The sequence below is a fragment of the Labrus mixtus genome, chromosome 2, assembly GCF_963584025.1.
Source record: "Labrus mixtus chromosome 2, fLabMix1.1, whole genome shotgun sequence".
NCBI lineage: Eukaryota > Metazoa > Chordata > Actinopteri > Labriformes > Labridae > Labrus > Labrus mixtus.
The window spans coordinates 6,647,241-6,671,508 of record NC_083613.1 but is presented as its reverse complement, the minus strand read 5'-3'; the positions used below and the strand labels follow the sequence as shown (position 1 = coordinate 6,671,508).

At 38.6% G+C, this 24,268-nt stretch overlaps 1 protein-coding gene across 1 annotated transcript; it reads right to left on the bottom strand.

Annotated features, from left to right (window-relative positions):
* Window positions 1-528: 528 nt before the first annotated feature.
* LOC132982480 (cadherin-23) lies at window positions 529-24,007 on the bottom strand. Its single transcript, XM_061049010.1, has 30 exons — window positions 23,852-24,007; window positions 22,927-22,995; window positions 22,486-22,649; window positions 21,214-21,261; window positions 21,045-21,134; window positions 20,073-20,159; window positions 19,867-19,974; window positions 19,651-19,764; window positions 19,345-19,438; window positions 19,138-19,256; window positions 18,029-18,202; window positions 17,816-17,944; window positions 17,511-17,666; window positions 16,869-17,049; window positions 15,813-15,946; window positions 14,783-15,733; window positions 14,160-14,285; window positions 12,831-13,082; window positions 12,653-12,751; window positions 11,572-11,744; window positions 11,220-11,371; window positions 9,153-9,460; window positions 8,262-8,372; window positions 6,810-7,001; window positions 5,444-5,541; window positions 5,207-5,368; window positions 4,875-5,060; window positions 3,316-3,393; window positions 2,044-2,080; window positions 529-1,965 (listed from the first exon to the last, which is right to left on the bottom strand). The coding sequence occupies exons 1-30, from the start codon at window positions 23,928-23,930 to the stop codon at window positions 1,843-1,845; spliced, it is 4,794 nt and encodes a 1,597-aa protein (XP_060904993.1). The 5' UTR covers window positions 23,931-24,007; the 3' UTR covers window positions 529-1,842.
* Window positions 24,008-24,268: the final 261 nt, after the last annotated feature.

Here is a 24,268-nt window from a genome sequence, read left to right as displayed (position 1 = left end):
CATACATTTCAGTCTTAGCAAACATTGTTTCCTTTTCAGCTCAAAACATACACTTTGCCCCAATCCAAATAGAGCTCTGAAGTGTGTTACACATCTGTATTACAGCTACACAGACCTAAAGAAGAGTTACACTAATAATAATAATAATAATAATAATTTGTTCTTTAGGGGAAATTCAGTTTTACACTCTGTCTAATGAACATTTTACATAAAACATAGGCTGAAATACACACACATGCACAAACAAGATCCTATGGACAGAGTGAGGGGGCTGCCCCCAGCGAGCACTCCAGAGCAGTTTTGGGTTTCGGTACCTTGCTCAAGGACACCTCGGCAGTGCTCAGGAAGTGGACTGGCCCCTCTCCAGCTACCAGACCAATTTCCGGACTTGGTCCGTGCCGGGACTTGAATGAAGTCATGACAATTCAAATTAACCCATAGTAATGCCTCTAATTTAGGTTTGTTTTTAACAAAATGTTTAAAAAAATAAATGAAACAAGTCCAAAGATGAAGAAAGCATAATCAAAACATTTTTGTATGGTTTATTTTTCCACAAACTCATTAAAGAGGATGTAGACAGTTTTATTATGGCTGTAAGCTCTATTCAAATTATTTACATAATTGTTAATAAAGTGCATTCAAATACGGAGAAAGAAATTAAGCCGCTCATGAAAATGAAACCGAGGATAGTGAACTTTAAACTTTAGATTTCACCTGAAATAAAAATGTGTTAGACCAGATCAGGTTAGATCCTAGACTCTGAAAAGCAACTCAAAACTTTCTTCAAAGAATAGAATTTTCTTCAGCATCACATCAAGGCAATAAATAAATCTTTGTCTGACTATATGGTCAGACAAAAAGGATGGATTAGAGGTCACATGCTCAGGTTAAATTTACAGATTGACTGGGGATTCTCAGTACTGTTTATTGATTGTATATAAAGATAGACAACATGACCCGACCTCCTCCCTTTGTTCTAAAATGAAGTCAAAATTACCCAAAACGAGCACTGACAGATTTCACATTTGGAACCAGAGTCTTCGTTACACACATTAAATTACTGATAAAATGTCCAAGTTTTCTCCATGGACCGGAAAGGAGGGGACTCTACAAGGCACTGATACTTGCTTTCCTACCTTAACACAGCTTGTTAGCTTGGTTTCCAAAGTGGAGATAGTGGTGCATTAATAATATCCATATCAGTGTCAACAGCGAAGAAAAACTTACTTCAGCCTCACCGTGTGTTGTTTATTTACAAGCTTGAGTGTTGTGATTTGAGTCAGTGGCTTGTTAATACAAAGCATCACATCCCCCCTCTCAATACAAAAGAACTAGATGTTATACTGTTTGCAAGGGGAAACAAAAACTCAGCAAAGATTAAATTATTTAACAGATGCAGTGTGGACAGTGAGCGTTACACGATGCTACGTAATATCCAATGCTCATGTGTTGTTAGGACAGTGTTATGTCCCTTTATTTAATCATCAAATAACTGATTGAACTCAAACATAGAACAGCATAAGAACTGTCAGAAGTCATTTGAGAAATCAATTATTTGATGTGTATTTTAATTGTATAGTTTGACCCATCAGTCAACATGAAGAGGCTGAACTCAGACCTATGCTGCAGCCAGCCCGTAGAGGGAGCTCCAAATGTTTTGGCTTCACTTTCTGGGAGGTGTGATATTGTCCATATTTTTATACAGTCTATGGTACTACTCATAAAAAATGAACATACTTTTACTGAGCAGTTACATACAAGCATTTTGTTCGACAGGATGTAATTACAAAGTTGTTGATTTAGTGACACTGCAGAATGCACTCATGGACTTAAAGCTGCAGATCAGAGAGAAGAGCCTTGGTCATCATTGCCACTGTCTTTGTTGTCTGTCAGTCGATCCTGTTTGGTATTCACACTGAAGCTTACTGTCTGTCTGTCTCTCTCAGCTGGCTGCTCGTCCTCTCCCTGTAACACAAATCACTGATGAACTGCTTGTTTTGAAAACATTCTACCTTGACGTATTTCTGTGTGTGTTTGTTTTACCTGTTCAGATTTGTCAGGGTTCATCTGAGACCAGTTCCTGAAATGAAAGTGGATTTAATTTTTTTTCAAATCTGGCCAGGCAATATCACACAACATTTTGATATTTTTACACATCCGTTTCCAGTGTTTTTAAGTGGCTATGCACAGAAAGAGTTTTGAGCCACATGGCCTCTGTGGATCCACTCAGTTCTGATTAAATTGGTCAGTCCTCCCTCTTCATTTCCAGGAGATTACGTCCCTTAAACTTGTCAATTCCACGTACATACCAGTGCATGCTTTCACTTCACCCGTTTACCTTTTACACATATGTTTCTTTCATATTCCCATCACACATTCAAACTATTTACACTAGAGCTAGAGGAGCTTACAGTTACATTGTTCTCTTATGAAGGGGAACAGGGAGCATGAATAGTTAGTTATACAAAGCCTGCTCGCATCTGGGTCATTAATGCAATAATCTCAAAGAGAGAGTCAATTTCTCTGTTGTAAATATTTCCAAAATGATTCCATATTAGTCTCCTAACTTAGGTGCTCCTGGATTTAGTGACTTTCTAGGGAATTTTAAACTTGCTGCTAAAAAGTGTCTGCAGCAGTTTTGTTTCACTCCTGTCTTTCAGGTACAGAACGTGGCCAAAGTAGACGGCCTTAAAGTTCAGGGGTGTTTGAGTCTTGACTAGCTTGTTTAAAGTTTTATGAATACCATTCCAATCAATACTTAGTTTGGGACAGTCCCAGAATACATGGAAATGATTTACCTCAGATGAGCCACACTGTCTCCAACACACCCTACGTCTGTATTTGTCTTGATATGGTGTCTTAAAGTATCTGATAACAATTTTCAATAAGTGTTCCCTCCAATCCCGGGAGTTAGTTGAAGACCGTTAAAAACTGCAAATAACCTCCAAAGCCTCCACTGAGGGAGGGCGCCATTCCTGCTTGTTTTTCTGATTGTTTTTAATACACAAGGTGTAGTCTTTTTTGCATTAACAATAGCATGATAAAATGTAGAAATAGACTTTGGATTTTTGGTTTCTTTCCTCGCCAGATAAACCGAGGAATCAATTTATCCAATTCCCCGAACTGATTGTCATTGACCTCAATTGGTAAAGTGCAGAAGATGATTGATAGCCGAGGGAGGATTTTCATTTTGATAACATTTATCTTTATATTCATCCAAAGGAAGGGGAGAGAATTCCATCTATGCATATCTGATTAAATCTCTGCAGATAGAGAGAGCTGTGACGACATCTTAACATGTTCCTGAGGACTTACGTGTAACCTTCACCATGTCGGCCAATCTCAAAACTCTCTTTGTCAGAATCATTTTCGTGTTTGTGCGTCATCTTGAACCTGAAAGTGAAAAATAATTGGTCAGAAATCTTGTGTTTGGATGATGGTCCATCGTCTAATTTGATTTCAACAACTCCATGGAAATAATATTTAGCTTATACATGTTTACTCATAATTCTGTTTGAATGTTTTTTTGTATCTCTCCATTTTCAACACCTCATTTATAATGTGTTTATATTTCTGAGGTTTACTTTCACATTACTTAAATTGTTTTAAATAAGATTTAAAGAAAAAGTCACAGCTAATCTCAAAACCAGCTTTTTGTTCACTGAACCTGTTTGCTGTTTAAACTGTAGACACTTCTCTCACTTCCCCCTGTGAGATACATCGTTGAATTTTACAACATTAAGTTCAGCTATCTTCCAAAAATCTAAATGTTCCCCTCATAGACCATATAAACAGGGACATACTGTTAATCTTCAGAGTCTTAATATGACATGGACTATCTAAATAAATACATCCAGACAAACATCCTCCGTTTGATGCTCAGAGAAAAAAAATCTCAGATAAAGAACATACAGTAAAAAACACAAGTGCTTCATTCAAATACAGCCAGTGCTTTTCTGCCAGAAAAAAAATCAAATGCCATGTGGACTGAGGGCCTCAGACGTAAATCAGCATAAGAACTAACTGTTATGTCAGAAACCAATTTGAGATGTTTTTTATGTGTATTTTAATTTTATAGTTTGACCATCAGTTAACATGGAGGACGTGGAGCTTTGACTTCTACTGCAGCCAGCCTCATATGAAGACCCTGAACAGGCGCTAACAATAATAATAATAATAATAATACACTTTATTTATAAAGCACTTTACGTTTAAACAAAAATCTCAAATTTCAATAAAACCATAAAAACAGCAGCAATAGTCAAAGGTAAAATCAGAGTTAAGAACCGAAGCATAAAACAAGATCTGAAAGCAGTGGTTTAAGGGAAAAGGTCTCTTTTAAAGAGAAGAGTTTTCAAGTCCACTGTCTGTGGGGCTCTCAGGTAGTCAGGTAGATCATTCCATAGCCTTTTGGGCAGCAGAGGAGAAGGCTCTGTCCCCCATGGAGCAGAACTTAGTCCTGGGGGTTTGGAGGCAATTTGTGGTGGCAGATCGGAGGTGTCTTGTGTGGGTTAGTGGGGTGAGCAGTTCTTTGAGGTATGGGGGGGGCATTTCCGTGCATGCATTGATGGGTGTAGGTGAGTAGTGTAAATAATTTATGTTATTATTAGAATGTTTTAAAAAATGAATAGATTCAGTTTTGTAGATTCGACTTAAAAAGTGTAAGTTGTGAAATTCTGCTCCCATCTATTTCTTAGTCACTCAAAGAAACCCAAACTAGGCTATCACTCCATAAACTTGTTCAACTTGAGCTGAGTGACACTGGACTTTTCTTTTTGTTTTGACTTGAACAAAGTGATAAAACATTGTATATTGTTGATAAGACTTCCATTAGTTATGATAGAATAGTGTACAGAGTCGGTCAGTGTTCTCACCTGACGATAAAGACAGCAGCAATAATCAATCCCAGCATGCTCAGCGCCAACAGGACGCCCAGAGAGATGACTGCAGCCTGGTCGGAGGCGGGGCTTAGAGGCGTCACCTCAACATCAAAATGAAGCTCCTCCCCAAACACTTTGACAAGCTCCGCCCTCACAGCAGCAGATTGCTTCTTTAGTTTCCTGATGGATCACACGTAGAAGAGCAGAGGTAGTTTCAGAATCAGAATGTCTTTAGTTGTTGAAAGCAGACGTTATTGTGTCTAATTTTGCATGACAGATGGAAAAACCATTTCCATGATTTCAACATTCATAAATCAGACTCTTACTCTGTGACTTTTTCAGAGGAAACGAGCCCCTCCTCATCCACACTGATGAAGCTGACTAAAGTTTTGATCTCCACTCTCACAGCTCTGGACTCAGACGATCCTCTGTTGTCAGAGGAAACCTCAATGATGTTCACCGTCCAGCCCAGAACCGCTCCCAAAGACCTGAGAGGAAGAAATACATTACACAAAACCGAAAGAGTAAACAGTGAATGAAATGATATTCTTAGGTCGTCTCACTTCTCCAGCTCTGGGATTTTCTTCTCCACAGTGTTTGCAGGCAGGTTCAGCGAGATTATGACCAAATCATTGCTGGTTGCACTACCCTGCACCTCCACCTGGGGGCAGAAGAGTGCAGCTTTCATATGCAAGAAGGGTTACTTTTTTTAATTCAACAAAAGAAAAAACACATCTTTATTAACTTCCATATACAGTCTTTTAATGCCATAGCTTGGTTGGACACATGTTTAAAAGAAGCAGTGATGATGAATTGAACAAGTCTTTAATTCCCAATGTATTACTCCTTTATCCTCTGAATAAAAGCCGAATGTTTCCCCATAGCAAACACCTGAGTTAAGAAAAAAGGCAGTCACATCTGTTTGCCAACCACTATTAAACAACAAAACAGAGGAAGAAGCAGACACAATAAAACACAAGATGAAGAAGAGTTGCGTAATGAAGACATCCCAGATGCTCACAGTGACAGCACACTGTACACATTTTGGAGTGATCATTATGCCTCTTTAAGAAGTGCATTATAACCTCCCAGACCCACAAGTTTATCATAATGATACTGTGCTCCTAAAGGAAAGTCTTATATTAGATTTTTTTTAAATCAGGACACGTTCATTTCTGTCTTGCTTTTGAGTTTTCATCATTTAGTTTGGTTTAATATTTAATACACAGTCTGTAGCAACTTTCACAGGTTTTAACCACGATAGAGGAACAAACTGTAAGTCACAATACTGTTGATTCAAGATAAATTGAAGATACCTTATATTTTGCATTTTGGGCCTTTTTGCAGCTTTTTTCCTGTTACCGAACGGTGACCCTAAAACTGAGGTACAAACTGAACTGTACTGTTTACCATTACCTCTATGCAGCCATTAGGAAATTCAAAGCCACATAACGTTCCTGAAAACCTACAGCAGGAATAATTTGGCAACATCCCACAAACATACTAGACCTTTATCCCCATTTTAACAATCTAACTCCCACCTTTAAGAACCTTGCTAGGTATTTTGTAGGATTTTTAAAGTTCTTATAATTGCTTTCTCTCACTCTGGATTTTCCTCTTTTTAGCGCCATGACAGAAATAGATCTTGACTGAAATGTGTCTTTAGCTAACTTTTTGTCATATTTAAAACGTTAAGTCTTTTTGCACATTGTTATTAATTTGTTTGTTTGTTTTTATTTCATGGATACTGTATCTAATTCATCTTTTTTTATCATGAATTGTGAATTCAGGGAAAGTTTTTCTTTAAAAACTAAATGTTTCTACGATCCCTCCTCCTCCAACTCATACTTATATTAGTTAAGCTTTTCCTTAACCCCTTAAATATTTGTATTGGTGTGTTTCCACCATTTTTAACCCTTCCCTACTCACCTCCACCTTGGTCGTAGCATGGAGTTCTCTGGGATCTGTGGCCTTCACCTGCAGCTCCACGGTCTGTCCGGCCAGAGCCACTGCTGACACAACGAAGACTACTCCTGAAGACGGATCCACGTCAAAGTAAGGACTATTGGCTGACAGACTGTAGTGCAGCCGACCAGTCTCACCAACATCAGGGTCTGAGGCCTGAGGGTTATAGAAAAGATCTGCAAACCTCAGTTGTTCATTGTTAGTTTGGCTTAACTTGGCTGAAAAGTCTAAAGATTTACGCTCTATTTTCTACTCACAAACCTCCAGTTGTCCATTTAAAATACTGACAGAGACAAGAACATAACTGTTTATAGCATCAGCTCACATCCATTACACTCTTCATAGTTTTGAATATGTATTGTTTTCTAGTGTAGACACTAGAAAACTTCCAGAGGTTACTTATCTATTTTAGGGTCCGAGCACCAAAACGGCGCAAAGGCCCTAATGTAACTGGTCTGCTTATTCTACTTAGTTCTTTGGTGTCCCAAATGAATCCAATTTTTGGTGGCTTGAAATAAAAAAAAAACTCATGAAGATTGCACACACATCAGGCCTCGTGAAAATGTACATTTAATATGAGTCTTGAGTATGGGGGTGGCAAATTGGTTTATAAAGGCTAAGGTATGAGTGGTTGTGGTTAGCAGACAAAATGTAGGCCTATAGTAAAGATTTTTACAAAACAATCTGTTCTTGACTTTTTCAATACACAACTTTGCTAGATAAATATATGTTAGGAATTTTGAACTAGCCTACATAATACTTTCTTGTTAACCCAAACCAGGAAGGATACTTCACCTACATTGGTGACAAAATGAAATTCAGGTTCTTAGAACTATTTTTTTAATTTTTCTTTTTTTATAAATCTTTCAGTTATTTTTCTCTGTAAGCGAGTGAGTCTGAATAATGTATAAGATGGAAAGTTGTGGAAGTATTCCAGTGAGTAAGATAACAAAGCATGTGATGGAAGAGATGTGTCTCCTGGAGATTACAGATGATGTGACGTGTTTTACTGCTGTTCAGTGACATATTAACCACACAGCTCACAGAGTAAGCAGCCTGCTCTGCAGTTTGGATAACAGATGATTTAACCGCAGCCTCTGTCTTTTTATGACACACTGCAGTTTTTATTGCAGTCAATGTGTTTTCGAAACAAGCAGGGTGTTTTTGACGAATAGAAACTGACTGACTCTGTGGCTCAGTTGGTAGAGTCGTCGTCTCTCAACCGGAAGGTCGAGGATTTGATCCCCAGCTGAGCAACATGTCTGATGTGTCCTTGGGCAAGACACTTAACCCTGCATTGCTCCCGCTGCTTCGGTGGCGGTGTATGAATGGATTAGTGTTGTACTTACTCTCTGATGTACGTCACTTTGGATAAAAGCGTCTGCTAAGTGAATTGTAGAATCTGGGTGTGTTTACCTTGACAGTGATAACAGGGGTTTTATACGGAGCGATGCTGAATACTGAAGCTTTATAATCCTCAGAAGGAAATTCTGGAGACTCATTCACATCCTCCACCTGAACTCTGACCTAAAGAGAGAGAAAATATGTCAGGATTATGGGGGGAAAAAAAATCAATGTTCAATGTCTAGGAGGTTTTTGAAAGGATCCTGTGTTTTTCTTTGTAATAAAATTGCAGACAATTTAGAATTCCTGGATTCCTTGGTTCAAAACAAATACAAAGGAAACCTATAATGATGCCGCAGAGTCAGATCAATAGCATATCCAGAGTTTCACACAATTTTCCTTGAATTGGATGGTGCAAAAAAAGATAAATCTTAAAAAAAAAGAAAGGAGTTTTCTTTGGCCTTGAATAAACCCCATGAAAAACTTTAGAGGAGAGAGGTCTTGAAAGAGGAGGACAGAGAGGGAAGCATTCATAAACCTAATGGATAAATCAAAGTAAGCACAATAGTTTATTATCATTTAAAAGCAAAAAGAGAAGCAGTGTTTACTGTTGCGAGTAAGAAGATTTGTGTAGACATATTTGGAATGAGATCCAAATCATGTCAATTTTCCCCAATGTTTAGAAATTAAACAAATATCTGTTTCACATGTCTTTCTTTGGCCCTTACCTCTTCCATAGAGAGCAAGTTCATCATGTGACCTTCTTTCATGTTTCCCTTATCAATGTCACTTTATATAATTAGCTCAAATTTCAATACTGCTGCTGATTCAAAGTTTGTAAACATCTTCTGTCCATTAAATGATGCATTTATAGATTGTCTTTTCATAATTAATATCACCTAAAGATTGAAGCTGTAAATATAAGCTAAAAAAACTCATTTTCATTAAGGAAACAAATCGTACCAATGCGATGGCTGATGTAGGGGGGGTCCGTGTGTCCACTGCCTCCACATCCAGGATATACCACTCCTGCTTCTCTCTGTCCAGAGGAGTTTTAGTCACGATGGCTCCACTGGCCTTGATGGAGAACAGGTGAGTGTGTGTTTTCACAGTGTAGGAAACAGTGTAAAGATCATTCCCTGAGGAGGCCCAGACCATCCCCACGGTTGACCCAGCTGGCTGGTTCTCATGTAGGCTGAAGTTGTAGGAGGAGCTCCTGAAGGCCACGCCCTCCACCAGAGAGACAACCCTCAGATTCACAACGACCAGGGCTGCAAGACACAAAGAGATTCACACACTGATTTTACAGAATAAGAGGCAAACAACATAGAAAGATCTGACTGAACTATCTGTTGAAACTGTTGTTCTATTTGTCTGCTACATTTTTTTTAAGCTTAATTAGTGAACATGACAAGAGAAATAAAGACCATATGCTGACAATGTACAAACAATAAAAGACATGCATTATGTCGGACAGATTTGGGGGTGGAGTTATAATGTTGGTAGATGAACATAGGAGATGAGAAAAAAATACAAATAAATAATGAAATAAAATAAATACTCAATAAAAAGTGATATCTATCTGTGTTATGTGATTTGAAACAGCTTTCGTGAAGAGTAGAGCATTTGTTATAAAGAGTCAAAGGAAATGATAGTAAGCAAAGTATTATAATAATATTTATCATTATTATTACCATCATCACTATTACCACTAACACTTCCATCATCATCACTGACACTATTGATGGTAATAGTTATAACGGAAAAAATTAGGTGTCATGGTGAAAGTTAGAAGAGAGCCTCCCTGTTAGTTAAATATGGAGGGTATGCAATGCCAGCCCCCACCCCATCCACCCCAATTAAAGGCCCCACTGTACCACCAGGGCCCTGTCAGCCAAGAACATGCAGCCCCCAACACCATCCTGTCAGCCTAGCCTCACAGCCCACTGCCATGGAAACAAAAAGTGTCATTACTCAATCACTAATCCAAAAATTGATACAAAGACACTTGCTGAAAACTTACATAGCTGCAAGCTAATTTAAAAAAATTCAAAAATTGAGTTTATCTTATCTTATATTATCGTGCACACACACACCCAAAGAGTTACACATTCAGTCCATCAAAAATACTACTTACTATTTTACTACATGTGAAAATAGAGAACATAGGAAAAAAACTAGAACAGGTGTTCAGTGTTGAAGCGTGTAAAGGCAAAGGAAGCTGTGACTTCATATCCAATCTTGCAATGTAGGTCAAGGTAGCATAAAGATTGGTGTGGTGTGTTTAGAGTACAGTTTGTGTGAATGTCAGATTGTGCCTGACCCATTTTAAACATCCTATGCCCCGTGAGATGAACTCTGTGAATGATCTTGAATTGTTTTAGTTGAATGTTAATTTTATTACTCATAAAAAAGACATTCTTACAGAGTTGGTACGAGAAGTGAGCACTGGGAGTGATAGCCAGTCATTGTTCCCATTTTGTTGAAAGTAGCAGTGATATTGTTTTGTCTGACAGGAATATGATTTTAGATATGTTGTATAATACTGTCTTTGCAGATGTTATTCCTTTTAAATCTGAAATTGGAGGAGATAAATGGAGATTTGTACAGTAGATGCTTTGTTTAACTTTGAGTTAATGGTAGACTTGAGTTATAGGTATTGAAGAAAGTGAATCCTTTCAATGCTGAACTTCTGGACCAGGTCCGGAGAATGGTAATATGGTGCAATTATTGAAAATGCATCTAAAGTGAGGGATGCCCTTTTCAATCCATAAGTGAAAGTAAAGTTGTTTTTTTTAAAAAGAAAGTCTGTTCAAAATCAGAGTGAATTGTAAAGGTCAAAGAGAGAAGTCTGTGATTTTTATGGAATTTCAACCAGGCCGTTGATATGGTCAACATGTTGAAAGATGAGTGACTGATTGACTGACTGAGAAATGGTAGGTCTGAAATATTGATGGACGTATCTCTCTCTCTCTCTCTCTCTCTCTCTCTCGGCCTGCCCTGTGTGGGAAACACTGCTGCCCTTCTGACCTGTGGAGTTGAGAGGAGGCTGGCCGTGGTCTTCAGCCATTGACGTCAGCACCAGTGAGGTGTCCTCTGTGACATCGGCAAGGTCAGAAGTCAAGGTCACAGCCCCTGTATCGCTGTTTAAAGCCAAATATGGAGAACTTCCTGCAGAGAAACTACAGCAACAGAAAGAAAATATATGCTGGGGTTTTACAAAAATATACAAAAAAGACGCAGAAAACTGTCCAATAAAGTGGAGTGTCTTAGTGTTATTATGTAAACAGCTCTCTAAGTCCTGGAGTTTTCTAAACCAGACATTACATTTCAACTGTAAGGTAATCCAGGACGAAGGCTGTACAGTATGTCTTCAGCTGACCTGTAGGTGATGAGTGAGTTGTTCCCGGCGTCTCTGTCTGTGGCGGACAGCGTCAGCAGCAGCTTCCCCTCCTCTGCATCTTTCAGCAGGATGCTGCAGACGTAGCTGCTGGAGCTGAACTCAGGTCTGTTGTCGTTTACGTCCATGAGGCTGACTCTGATGGTGGTGATGTTCTGGAGCACAGGAAACAGGTACAAGAGCATTTTCAATACAAAAAGAAGACGTTTTGATTTGTATAACAGGTTGGACTATTTAATTTAACTGTAATATTTAAGACAAAACTCCACAATAGAGATGTTATTAACATGCCCACATTAGTATTTCTGCGTATTTTGATGACATTTATTAAAGTACCTCTAAATGCTCCATATCCCTGAAAAACAGTACAACCTAAGGTTTTTGTAAGTCAAGAAAACATAAAAATTATGAATTTGGTTAAACTGTGTCAAATAAAAAATACAAAAACATGTTTTAAATGAACTGTTGCTTAATAAACAAACATTTGGATCCTTAGCTTTTTGCTGCAGAAACATAATGCTGCATGTACTGTTGGTTTATATTTGAGATAAGTTAATTTTTAACAGACTGATCAGTCTCTTATCATAATCAGGTGTTACCTAATACTACACATACTTTTACCATTATAACTGACATTGAATCTTTATATCATATTCATCGTTGTTGTTGTGATTGTTGTTGTCGTCGTCTCTATCCCTCTCCTTCTCCTTCCTGCATCTCTCTCTATCTCACTTTAAAAGCCCACAAGGGTTTCAGCAGATGTCTGTTCAACATGAGTTTGGCTTTGCTAAACGTTCTGTTATAATCTATGTTCAATTCATTTGACATCGCAGAACATTTGTGTGCATCAAATAAAACTCCAAATTTGTATTCTGAGATGCATTATTAGGCTTTAAATTTCTAACAAACTATCCAGCAAAGATCCTGAAATATATTTGTTACTAAACCCATTCTGGTGTTTGTATCAGTCAAACATTGTGTCATCATATATCTGAAACCTCCCTTGAAACAATAATAAAAAACAGTTATAGTATAGCTAATGTCTGTTAGCGTCATGTCTCACCTCTCTCTGTGGGATTCCTTTATCAGAGGCCTTTACAACAAGCTCATACGTCTCCCTGCTCTCCCGATCCAGTCGTCCCACAGCCAGCAGGGTCCCATCCTGCCACACAGAACATGACCTGTCAGAGGTCTGACACAGTACTGAAAAGATTTGTACAGTCCTCTCTATCTGCCTTTACCTCTCTGAATCTGAAAAGCGGGTGAGGGGAAGAGAGGGAGAGAGTGACCTCGCCCGCGGGGCCGAGGTCGGCGTCTGTGGGTAAGAAAGTGAAAACTTCTCCTGGAGTTTCCTCCGAGTAGTCCCCTTCAGGGATCTGTAGGGGGTTGGGGATAGTTGGATACTGTGGGGTGTTATCGTTGTAGTCCAGGATGGTGATGTTGAGCTGAGCTGTGGAAGTCAAACCAGCACTCGGCTGATCCACCGCACGCACCTTTAAACAGACAGAAAACCACAGGAGCTCAGGAAACAGATTTTGTCAGATTTTGCTCTGAAGTAGGATTTTATGTCTTTTTATTTTGCTTCATAAAACCATCAGTTAGCTTTTTCTCAGTATCATAAGCAGTCACACAGAATCTTTTTAACCTGGTTAAGAAGTTGACTAGTTGATTCAATGTTTTGTCAACTTGCTGGTGGCACAAGAGTTACTAGTCGGTTATCTAATTATTATTTTCATTAAGGTAGGACCACAATGCCGATTTAATGTGGTGTCTAAACCACAAAACAGCCACCTACCACGAGACAGGGCGGTATCTCTAGTTTATGGGACTGCTCTCGAGTAATGCACGTACAGAATGCCACACATTTCAGCAGCATTTGAAATAGACTTCAATTTTGTTTCCAAAGAATGTGAAAAACTTTTTCAAACAGCAGTGTAATAGGCTACACACAATATGGTTTGTCCAGTGTTTAGCATGTTAAATACATTTGACTAAATGTTTTTGACTGTTTTAAGAGTGGTTGTCTTACCTTAAGTCTAGTTGTGTTAAATAAACAGGGAAATGAGTAACATCCCAAGTAAAGAGTTTGAATAAAGCTCAGGCCCTTACAGGGAGTTATCCTAATATGCATCAGACTAAAGACTCTGACAGCAATGAGAAAGGACCTTCATTATGTTTAAAATGAATATTTTTTTACATGAACTGGAGATGTGTTGCATTTCCCTCCCATTAGTGTTTTATACACAGATATGCAAGCTATACATTTTTTAAAATTTATTCTGAGGAATGTTTGTTGTCTTTTGCACACCACTCCTTGCTTGCATAGAGTCAGTACAATACAGACCTTTTGATGCGAACAAATTAATAAATTATTACCTGAAGAGTAATCTAAAGGCTGTACATATCTAAACAATGAACTGGTTAAAAAAAATAAACAGGAACATTTGTATTTGTCACTTAAATATGTAAGCTGCATTATGTGTTGTAGAGGATATTTGCTAAGTTTTAGAAACAATCCTAAAAACAGAAGATAGAATAGATGTTCATGTCCAGATAAATGGGTTTAGTACCTCTATTATGTAGCTGTCGTTTGTCTCTCTGTCCAAGCTGACATCCCTCCTCAGTGAGACCACACCCTGTGTGTTAATGTCAAATGTATCGCTGGTAAACATGAAGTAACCGTTCAAGAATCCATCCTGGAGAAGAAATAAGACTGAATCAATGAATCATGACTGACGTAGTTAAAGGTACATAATGAATATGAATAATGTCTGTGATTATGACATTGTGGTGCAGAGGCCCAAACCGTAAGACTGGCATAATCATCCAATCATCCATAGGTTACATTATTATATTATAGATGGCTTACAAGAACCATTCTCATCTCCCCTTAAGGTGCTGCAATGTTATATGTGGTTGCTATGGTTGCTATGGTTGTGGTAACACAAATGGCAAATGCATCACTAAAGGCTGACATAGAGGGCAGCTTGTTATAAAACCTATGAACAAAGTTTTTCTAATATCAAAAAGGTGCTCTTTGACTAAAAGTCAGCTTCTGAAATGTTTTAAGGGGGGCTCAACTTCGCTCTTTACACTTAACTGACAACTGTAACAACTCAACGTATTTCAAAAATAGAATTAAGACCACAATCACACTCAAAGAATCGTGAGCAAAGAAGCTGATTTAACTCACCTGGTCCCTGTCAGTAACCTCCAAGGTCAGGATGGACGCACCGCTGGCGAGGTTCTCAAAAACAGCTATGTCGTAGCTTTCCTTGCTGAACTCAGGTGGGTTATTGTTCACGTCTTTCACCTTCACCACCACAGAGCTGTTTACAGTCAGGGAGGGACTCCCTGCATCAAGGGCCTGAACTATCAGACTGTACACCTTCACCTGGCTGTAGTCCAGAGGCTGAGCCAGCCGCAGAGTCCCACTGGAGGAGTCCAGCTCAAAAACTTCAGGATCTGATGGAGGACTCTGAAGGAAAATACTGTAACTAACTCTCCCATTGGCTCCTTCATCTGGGTCTTCAGCTGTTACAGTGAGCAGGCTTGTACCTACGGACTCCGTCTCCAACACTTCAACCTGATACTCAGCAGATGAGAACAGGGGGGCGTTATCATTGATGTCGGAAACTCGTACCAGCAGGGAGGCTGTGGCTGACCTGACAGGACGACCCTGATCTTCAGCCACCACCAGCAGGTTGTACTCTGCTTTGGTCTCCCGGTCAAGTTCAGCAGCTACACTCACCATCCCAGACAGAGGGTCAACAGAGAACCTAGCCTCTCCTCCTTTTAAAGAGTATCTGATCTCCTTGTTGAAGCCGCTGTCTTTGTCTGTAGCAGAGACAACAGTAACGTTGTGTCCTACCTCTGTGTCCTCTGGGACAGATGTTGTGACAGGATTGGAGGTAAAAACCGGACTGTTGTCATTGACATCAGTGACCTGAACCTCTACCACTGCACTGTCTCTGCTGATACCATCAGAGATGAAGATCCCCACAGAGTAGTTGTGTGAAGCGTCATCATAGTCGAGCTTAACCTTTGTGGTTAATTCACCACTAGAGGAGATGTCAAACTTGTCGGCTTCTGTATCGACTTGGAGAGTCACAGGAATCTCATGACTTATTGAGAGGAAGTTAACCTGATAGAAGAGGAGCAGAACTTGAATAATATTTTCACATGAGCATGACCCTTCACACCAACCTAGAAAACAAACCCACCTTGACAATCAAAACTCCTGGGTCCTGGTCTTCTTCTACGGTGCCACTGTAGACTTTCTGTAAAAACTGAGGTTTTGAGTCACCAGGAGCCAGGATGTTCACCTGTGCTGAGGCAGAGCGGGATATGATGCCCTCTAAAAGAGAGATGGAGAAGAGTATCCAAATGACACGTGTGATCAATCTTTTCTACCTTCCTTCTCTGAAATCTCTGCACGTGTTTCGGATTGTCATGTTCAAATCTTTTGAAGCCTTTTGGACACTTTAGCTGCAGTTAACGCTCATGTCAGTTTAGGGCTTGTATGTTACTCAGCAGAGTTTCAGTATGACCCCTGTTGTACGTCATCTCATCTTTACGTAAAAACTGTTCAACCTTTTTCAAAGGATCCAACTCACAAAAACTTGCCTTCCGTCGCCTCAAGTCTGCCTTGCATATCATCCTGATTTCTCTGAAGTACGTCCTTTGTGTGTTTTTGTGAATAAAAACCTCTTCCCTTGAAGCGTACTGTTGCTTTTAGAGGTGAATTACACCTGCATAAAATCGTAACTCTTTACAGTATTCTTGAACTTGTTACACAATCTAATCTCAAAAACATTACTTCCAGTAGGTGCTCTCAAGATGTGAACTATGAGTTTCATAATTATGAGACCTTCATTTACAAATAGTATAAGAAATGGAAAATACAAAAAGACTTCTTGAGAGATTCAATCGCTAGCTGAGGTAGAGAGTTGGAGCAATTCAAGTTGTTTATCTAACGTCACCATTCCTAAAGGTGTGGTGCCAATTTATGATCACAAGAATGTGATACTGCCAAAGGTGAGGCCCATGACGTGACGGACTTGCAGTTTCAGCACAGAGAACTGCTCATTGACAGTAGAGTACAGACAGATACCGATATAATCTTTGAAGTTAGATAGGACTAATGCTTTGTGCTATAGACATTCTTAAATGGTTATACTTTAGAAAAGATTACACCCAAACTTCATAATCAAGTTAGGTGATTTAAAAAATAAAATTCTGGCATGCTGTATAATCAGAGAAACGATGTCAACATTTACCATCTCTCGCTGTTATGTAGAGAGGGAACTCCATAATTATGTTTTGTACCAGGGGAATGGTTTTAGCCAGCGTGATCTCTCCGGTGTTTTCTTCGATTGAGAAATAGCCATTGTTGTTTCCAAACTCAATAGAGTATTTGACTCTGCCATTTGGGCCTGCATCTGGATCCTCTGCTTTTACCTTTGAGTAAAAATATTGAAATCACACTTTTATAACTGTAAATGACAATGACATAGCAAAAAGTTTTTCAACATTATAAAAAGAACACAATAATCAGAACTTTTAAAACATTGTTGTGGAAAAAGAATGGGGCAAAGGTAGGTTTAAAAAAATAAATCATCTGAGCAGTTATTACAGTTGTATGTCATCTGCTTAGCTGGTAAGGGGGGGTTAGGGTAATCAACATTACTATATGCTACTTTATTTCTTAAGAGAACTTTTGCTTTACTTTCAACCCCAAGAGCTCAGAAAAAATCGACATCATAGGTACCCAAGATGAAGTGAAAAATCTATTTTCATTCATTGCATAAACCATGAATGCAAATTAATCTATAAAATAGACGATCAGTCAATTCTAGTGTCACACAAAGTGCAATCTACTTGTACTACTACTTGTAAACAGAAATGTTTTAATTACTAACCTGGACGAGCAGCATTCCTTCTGTTTGATTTGCAAACACCTTTCCTTCATAATTACTACTGGTGAACGTTGGACTGTTATCATTCTCATCCAAAAGAGTAACACTGACTTGTGCCACTGCAACATTGTTGGGTGTTTCCGACTCCTTTGCTTCAATCTGTTAATAAACAAGAGAACAGCTTAAAATAAAAGTTATACTTACAATAAAAACAGGACTAAATACAAAGGTATGTTCCCAACAACCTTTACAGAGATCAAAACTGACGTTACATATTTGTGTCTCCATTTAAAGGTGTTTATCCTTACCTGAAATGTGATGCTTTCAGTGGTCTCTCTGTCCAAAGCTGTGGAGTTCTTCACTCTCACCATCCCGTCAGAGTCAATAGAGAATGGAGCTGATTCTGGAATGAGCCGTAAGGTTCCCACAAATCCTCCCTGAGGAAGAAAACCATGAAAAAAAAAAAAATCAAGTAATTAAATGTAACTCAGATTCTGTGTTTTGTTCAGGATAATATCTACCTGGTCTGGGTCATCCACCATCGCTTTGAATACAACAGCACCATCAGGAGAATTTTCCAGGAGTGTTTCAGAGTAGTTAGGCGGGTCAAACTCTGGAGCATTATCATTCACGTCCTCAACAGTCACAGTCACCACAGTATCTGCCGTCTTCAAGCTGTCGTCTGTCTGGGCTGCCTGCAGAAAGAAAATATAACTGATTAAGATACACTATACAGCTTTATTTACTGCGTTTCACTCAATCTATAAAAAAGTCAATATAAAGACCGTGTTTGTGATGTGTGACTTTTTCACCAAAATGTGCATCACTAAGTTCGTGTTTTACCAAATGATCATTTACATTTGGAAGTAAATTGGCTAGATTAGTTGTGGGCCAGCATTAATCTCAGCATTTCAGTATTTTTTTTTGCCAAGAATTCAATGAAGACTAAGTATAAAGTATGCCTTCTCTGAAGTATAGCTCTCTATCCTTTGTGCAGTTCTCCTCTCATTCGACTGAATAATTGCAACACGGAGGCTAAGAATGCAACTCATAAGTTTTTCTGTCAGTTTTTACGATGTTGACAGATACTAGTAAAGGCTTGATTTTTTTAAAGGTTTAGTGTTGGGGGTTTTATGACTTTATTTTGAGAAAGGACGGTGGATAGAGTCAGAAATCGAGGAGAGATAGAGAGCGGGGAATGAGTTGCGGGAAAGGAGCAACAGGTTAGATACAAACCCGGGCTTCCCGCTTGGAGGACCTCCGGACGCACAAATCCCTAGGCTACCGCCCCACGAGTGACTGGCATTAGAAATGACTTTTTGTGCCAAATCTGCATTTTAAAACATAGGTACTTCTAATTGATCCAAAAAGAATTAAGATGAGGGTTGCTTGATTCCCTGGGGAAAAAAAACAAGAGTATCAGACCCACGCATCAATGAACTTTGATACATATTTTTCCAGTTTTTATGTATTTCAACTCAATAGGCAGCCATTTTATACACTCATGCGACTTCTGTATTCGTGATCTGGGTTTTGAGCCACCAGGGAATAGTGTTGAATAATGCAATGTCATGAGATAGTTGTGCTTTGTGTCACTTCATGAAAGATGAAATGTTTAAAATGACTTTACCTTGATGCTGACAGAGATCACACTGCTGCTCATCTCCTCTCTGTCTATGCCTATCAGCACAGACACAACTCCACTGCTGGGGTCAATGTCAAAGTTTCCTTCATACTTTTCTGGAGTGACTAAAAAAATTAAAACAATATCAAACATTTTTATGTTTTAGCCTCAAATTCTGAGCTGAATTCAAATGTTCTATTTCTTGTTGTGTACCTGCACTGATTGTGTAAGATAAAGTCATGTTGATCCCAGTGTCTCCATCCTGAGCCTTTATCGCCTCTGGCCCAATGGTTCGAAAAGGCCCAGCCTGGAATACATATATACACAAAGTGTGATTATAATGAATCTGAAAATCTAATTCATCCAAAGGGAAAACTTCTTCTTCTTCTTCAGGAAAAAGGACCTTATAAGTTTTTTTTATGAGAAATTTGATTGTGACGCATCTTTTAGCTCACTGATGCTTCAAAAAAAATAAGGACCCTGTTGATAAATGTTGAAGTATGTAGTCTAAAGACCCACCTGTTCCTCTGGAATAAATGCTCGGTACATGTTGTGGCTGAAATAAGGATTTAAGTTGTCAAAGTCCTTTACATTAATCAACACTGTGGCACTGTCATTTAAGCCCCCGAGATCCTGAAGTGAAAAGAGGAACAAACAGATAAAAACCCATGTTGTTAGTTTTTTTTCCTCTGGGTAACTTCAGAAGGGATGTTTTGTGTCGATACTGTCTCCTACCTGGGCTGTCACTATGAAGTTATACTTTTGGACAAGGTTGTAGTTCAGGCGTCTTTTTAAAACAAAAATCCCTGAATTGGTCACCATGAAGTCATCTGAAGCTGGCGCCTTGGGAAAGCAGGACATCATACATTACATCTCACCTTAACAATTTAGAAGCACAGAGTACCTCCATGATATGAGTGCTTCTGCTTACAATTACATACAAAAGAATATGTGAGCCTGTTATTTGCTGGGCTGCTGTCTGCATCCACTGCTGACACTCGAAGAACCTCACCATCCACTGGTTCCGCCTAAAAAAAGATGATATTGAATGACTTAAAACTTAACAAATGAATATACACATTGGGGCGCTGGTTTAGATCGGTTGTTAGAGCAGGCGCCCCATGGAGAGAGGCTACAGTCCTCGAACCGATCACTGGTACGACTCCTGGAGCATGTCATCCCCGACTCTGTCTCCCCATATTGCTTGTCTCTCTTGAACTTCCCCACAATCTTTAAATATGCAAATAAAAGTGCACTCTGACCCCACTGCACTCTCACTGGCGGGACAAATGAGTAATGCTGAGCTTGCAGCTTGAGTACAGAGAATAAAAGTATTGCTCGCAGTACATGATGTAGGTCCATTTTGAAAAAGAGAGACCAAAATAAATAAAACCAGATATATAATAAAACCAAATATATTATTTTAATTCTATCTCGTAACTCTGCTTACAATCTTGTTTTTAGGACTTTGGGCAGCATGTTTGCATGAAAAGTGTTTTATAAAAAAAGATGTATTATTAGAGTTACACTAGCTTTTATTCAACTGTCAAAAACGTAATCTACAACCTGTCCCACTTGTTCTCACCCCCCAATTAATTATCTGTCTTCTTTCCACTGGAAGCTCCTTGTACAAGATCCTACTTATCACCACTTAAAACATTTAATTTTATCGTGCAATAATCTTTGTGAATTGACCCTCCCAAGAATAGATAGCCATAGCTTCTTCAGGTTTCTCAGAAATTGAAAACAAAGGACATGTTGAAACACGTTATATTTCCAGGTTTTTTACAGTCTGTGTATCTATGGATTTGACAGACACATTGTAACCTGCAGCACCTGAAGTTAGTCCCCAAGTGTTGACCTTCTGGTTAAGATGCGTTTTTAACAAATGATTTGTGTATATTTTGACTTACCTCAGAGACATCTGTGCTGTACTGATGCTCTGTAAATACCGGGCTGTTGTCATTCAGGTCAATGATTCTTAATGTTCGACTGTTGTTGTACTGCACCAGGAAAAGAAACAATTTAAAATACTTTGTTGTGTAATGTCAGTGAATACTCAAACTTTCTCATTTTACCCACCTTAATTACACCATCACACATGACAGAGTAATACAACGTTCTGTCACTCTGGAAGAGATCAACACAGGAGAATTTAAGAATGTAGGGATGACTTACAGGACACAGTTTAGAACTTACACTAAAGGATTAATACATATAAATACTGATAGAATAAAACTGTAGCTTTCAGTGGGCAGGCACAGAGAGGCTGACGTGTAAAGAAAACAGGACAGCACTCCTCATATAACTGCTCACACTTGAGTGCTTTTGCATGACTCTGGCACAGCTCACCAAAATGCAGTCCCACTGTTTCTCCAAATCCACGGCAGGCTGTCATCCATGTGCAGTCTGGAACAGCTTCTTGCACTCGATTGGACGGGTCATGCATGTATGTTTTTATTATTGGTTTGAAATGTATTGCGTAATAAATCTCAGAGCCAAAACCACCTACTTGACGCCTGAACATTTAAAATAAAAACTCAAATGTCAAAATCTCAAAAAAAGTTGGAAGATAACTTCTTAGACTTTTAGAGAATTTATATTATGTACTTAAGATCATAAATTAACTTGTTAACTTGTTTTTGGATTTGAGTGTCCAGGCGCTTTTTGGGGGGTTCAGTTAAATATCAATATAATGCCAAGTTTTTTAAATCAGGTAATAGACCTAGCCTGGCTAATGGCTTATAACACTCTCTTGCTCTGGAAAACTAACAGAGATGATCAAAAAAATACTCTATGGAAAAATATGGAAAGTTCATGTATCCTTTAGAGGAAGCCTGTTTGCCTTGAAAAATTGCTGATATAACAAATTACATGCAATTTCTTTATCTTTTCTTTATTTGATAGTTTTAATACCTACATGTTGAGGTTCTTTGCTTTTTATCTTATTAAGTAAATTTGAATTAGATAGCTCCCTGTCACAGCTTTGAATAATTAGAAAACTCCTTGTCGTGAATGTTCTTAAGTGCACTTGTTCGTTTATTCATTATAATACTGGTGAAGTTATGTTACACATCTTAATAAACTTGTTTTAAAAATCACTATTACCACAAGTTTAGTCTTGCAAGTTAATGCTGACTTAGTATATTTAACCAAGACTTCATTTTTTTCCCCTTGTGAAAATAAACCAATAAGGAAACCTCGTCATAATAACGAATGATTTAACACATGCAATGATAACTATATGAACATTTTCTGTTTCTGTGATTGAAACACAAATAAGATAGCAAAGTGCTGTTCAAGTAAAGACGATGATAAAACTTAATTTCCAGGAGAAGTATTGCTCTGACTCACAGCTGCCAGTACGTCTGCGTCCAGCTGCTTTTTGGTGCGAACAGTTGCGTTTGTGGCTCCAAGCGTGAAGTCCAGCTCCAGAAACTCCAGGTGTGTAGGGAAGATGTAGGGGACCAGCTTCACATTGCTTCCTTCAGTAATCCCACTAAACACCTCCACATCCCCTGCAGCATCATGGGAGCATTGTGAGGTGGATGAGATTAACATAATGTATATACTTTCACAAAGTACCAACATAAGCAAATATTTCTTTCCTTCATCATAACTTTGAAAAAAAGAAACAACCACTGATCTTTTTCCTTCAACATGCATCACAAATGTATGACCATGAAACTTAAATACATGAAGCATCTCACTTATACTGATACAAACTGCTTATTATAAAAAGTTCAAGTACTGAACATGTATTTGCATTTTAAATGAGTTTTATATCTTACTTACCTTCATACCCTTCAGACACTTCACCCACTCTTTCATTGCTTCCACGTTCACAATCTATGACTGAAGTACCTTTTGGAACAAAAAAATACAAGTCAACAGAAATGAGATTTACACAATCTACTGTAAATAAACACACTGTTTCTCAGTTATCACAGCTGATATGTAGACATGAAGAATATTTAGCTTACATTAAAGAGGAACTATGTAGCCAATTCATAACTACATTATGAGTCTTTAGATTAAGTAGAACTGTTAACAAATCGGTCTGCAGTTCACTGCAAGCAAGGTCAATTGTGACTATGACCATTTTGAATTCTAGAGCTTTAAGGTTAATATTTAAGACATTTTCCTCAAGCAGAGCGAAAGGCTTTAATTGATGTCATCATGTTGTAAAGTGATTGGACGAAGCAGAAAACCAAGGCCTACACCAACAGGAGTAAGACTACTTGACATCATCAGTGAGTCATACCCAGAATCAAACATGGATTGGACTAAGTAGGTGCCTTCTTTGCGTCAGGTATCAAGGTCTTTATAAAACACCCATGGTTAGCCCCCAGCAGAACTTGCATTCTCCATGAGAATCACTTGAAACTTGACATTTTAAGAAAAGTCTTAAGCAAAAGGAAAAGAAAGAAAAATCTTTCTGGACAGAATGTAGAGGGGGGTGGGTACCAATCAACTTGGGAAGAAAAAAACCAAAAAACACCTGTATCCTGTGCAGTCTTAAGCCTGACCTTTAGAAGCCTGATTTGCTTTTTTACGTACCTATAGGCTCATCTCATTATTCCGATCTTTGGTCACATTTGGTATGAAATCCTAATATACATCAAATGTACAACATTCAATATGTTCAATAGAAATGCATCTGTTTAAACTACTCTTTGCCAAATGAATCATATTTCTACTATATAGAAAATGAACTCACCTATAGAACTACCAGTAATGACACAAACACAGAGGGGGAACACAAGGAGACCACTTCGAAAAAATCCATAGGTGTCCATATCGGCGCAGGTACGTTTTCTGAAAACCCGTAAACCCACACTGAAGTGATCAGTGGAATTACAGGTGTTAAGAAGCTTCTGCAGTACGCCCCGCCCTGCTTCCCAGCACTCCTGTTTTATGGCGGGTCATAATGTATTGCACTGACAGTAAATGTGCAAAAGTCCAAGACCAAGAGTGAGTTCCATTTCCCCTGAAAAGGTCTGTTGAATCATGTTTTAAATTCACAGCAGGAGCAGTCAGGGACAAATGTATAGCTTTGATAGAGGCTTGGCCTCTGGTGCTGCTTATTAGAATTTTAGAAATCAGAAGAGATTTTTGGCATTGTTTGAACTTTCTG

Excerpts from the sequence above, each read along its gene's own strand:
- LOC132982480 (XM_061049010.1), bottom strand. The coding sequence starts at position 23,930 with ATGGACACCTATGGATTTTTTCGAAGTGGTCTCCTTGTGTTCCCCCTC. Across the intron at positions 21,135-21,213 it reads TGTGTGATGGTGTAATTAAG|TACAACAACAGTCGAACATT; the intron begins GTGGGTAAAATG and ends TTCCTGGTGCAG. Across the intron at positions 9,461-11,219 it reads GCCTCCTCTCAACTCCACAG|CCCTGGTCGTTGTGAATCTG; the intron begins GTCAGAAGGGCA and ends TGTGTCTTGCAG.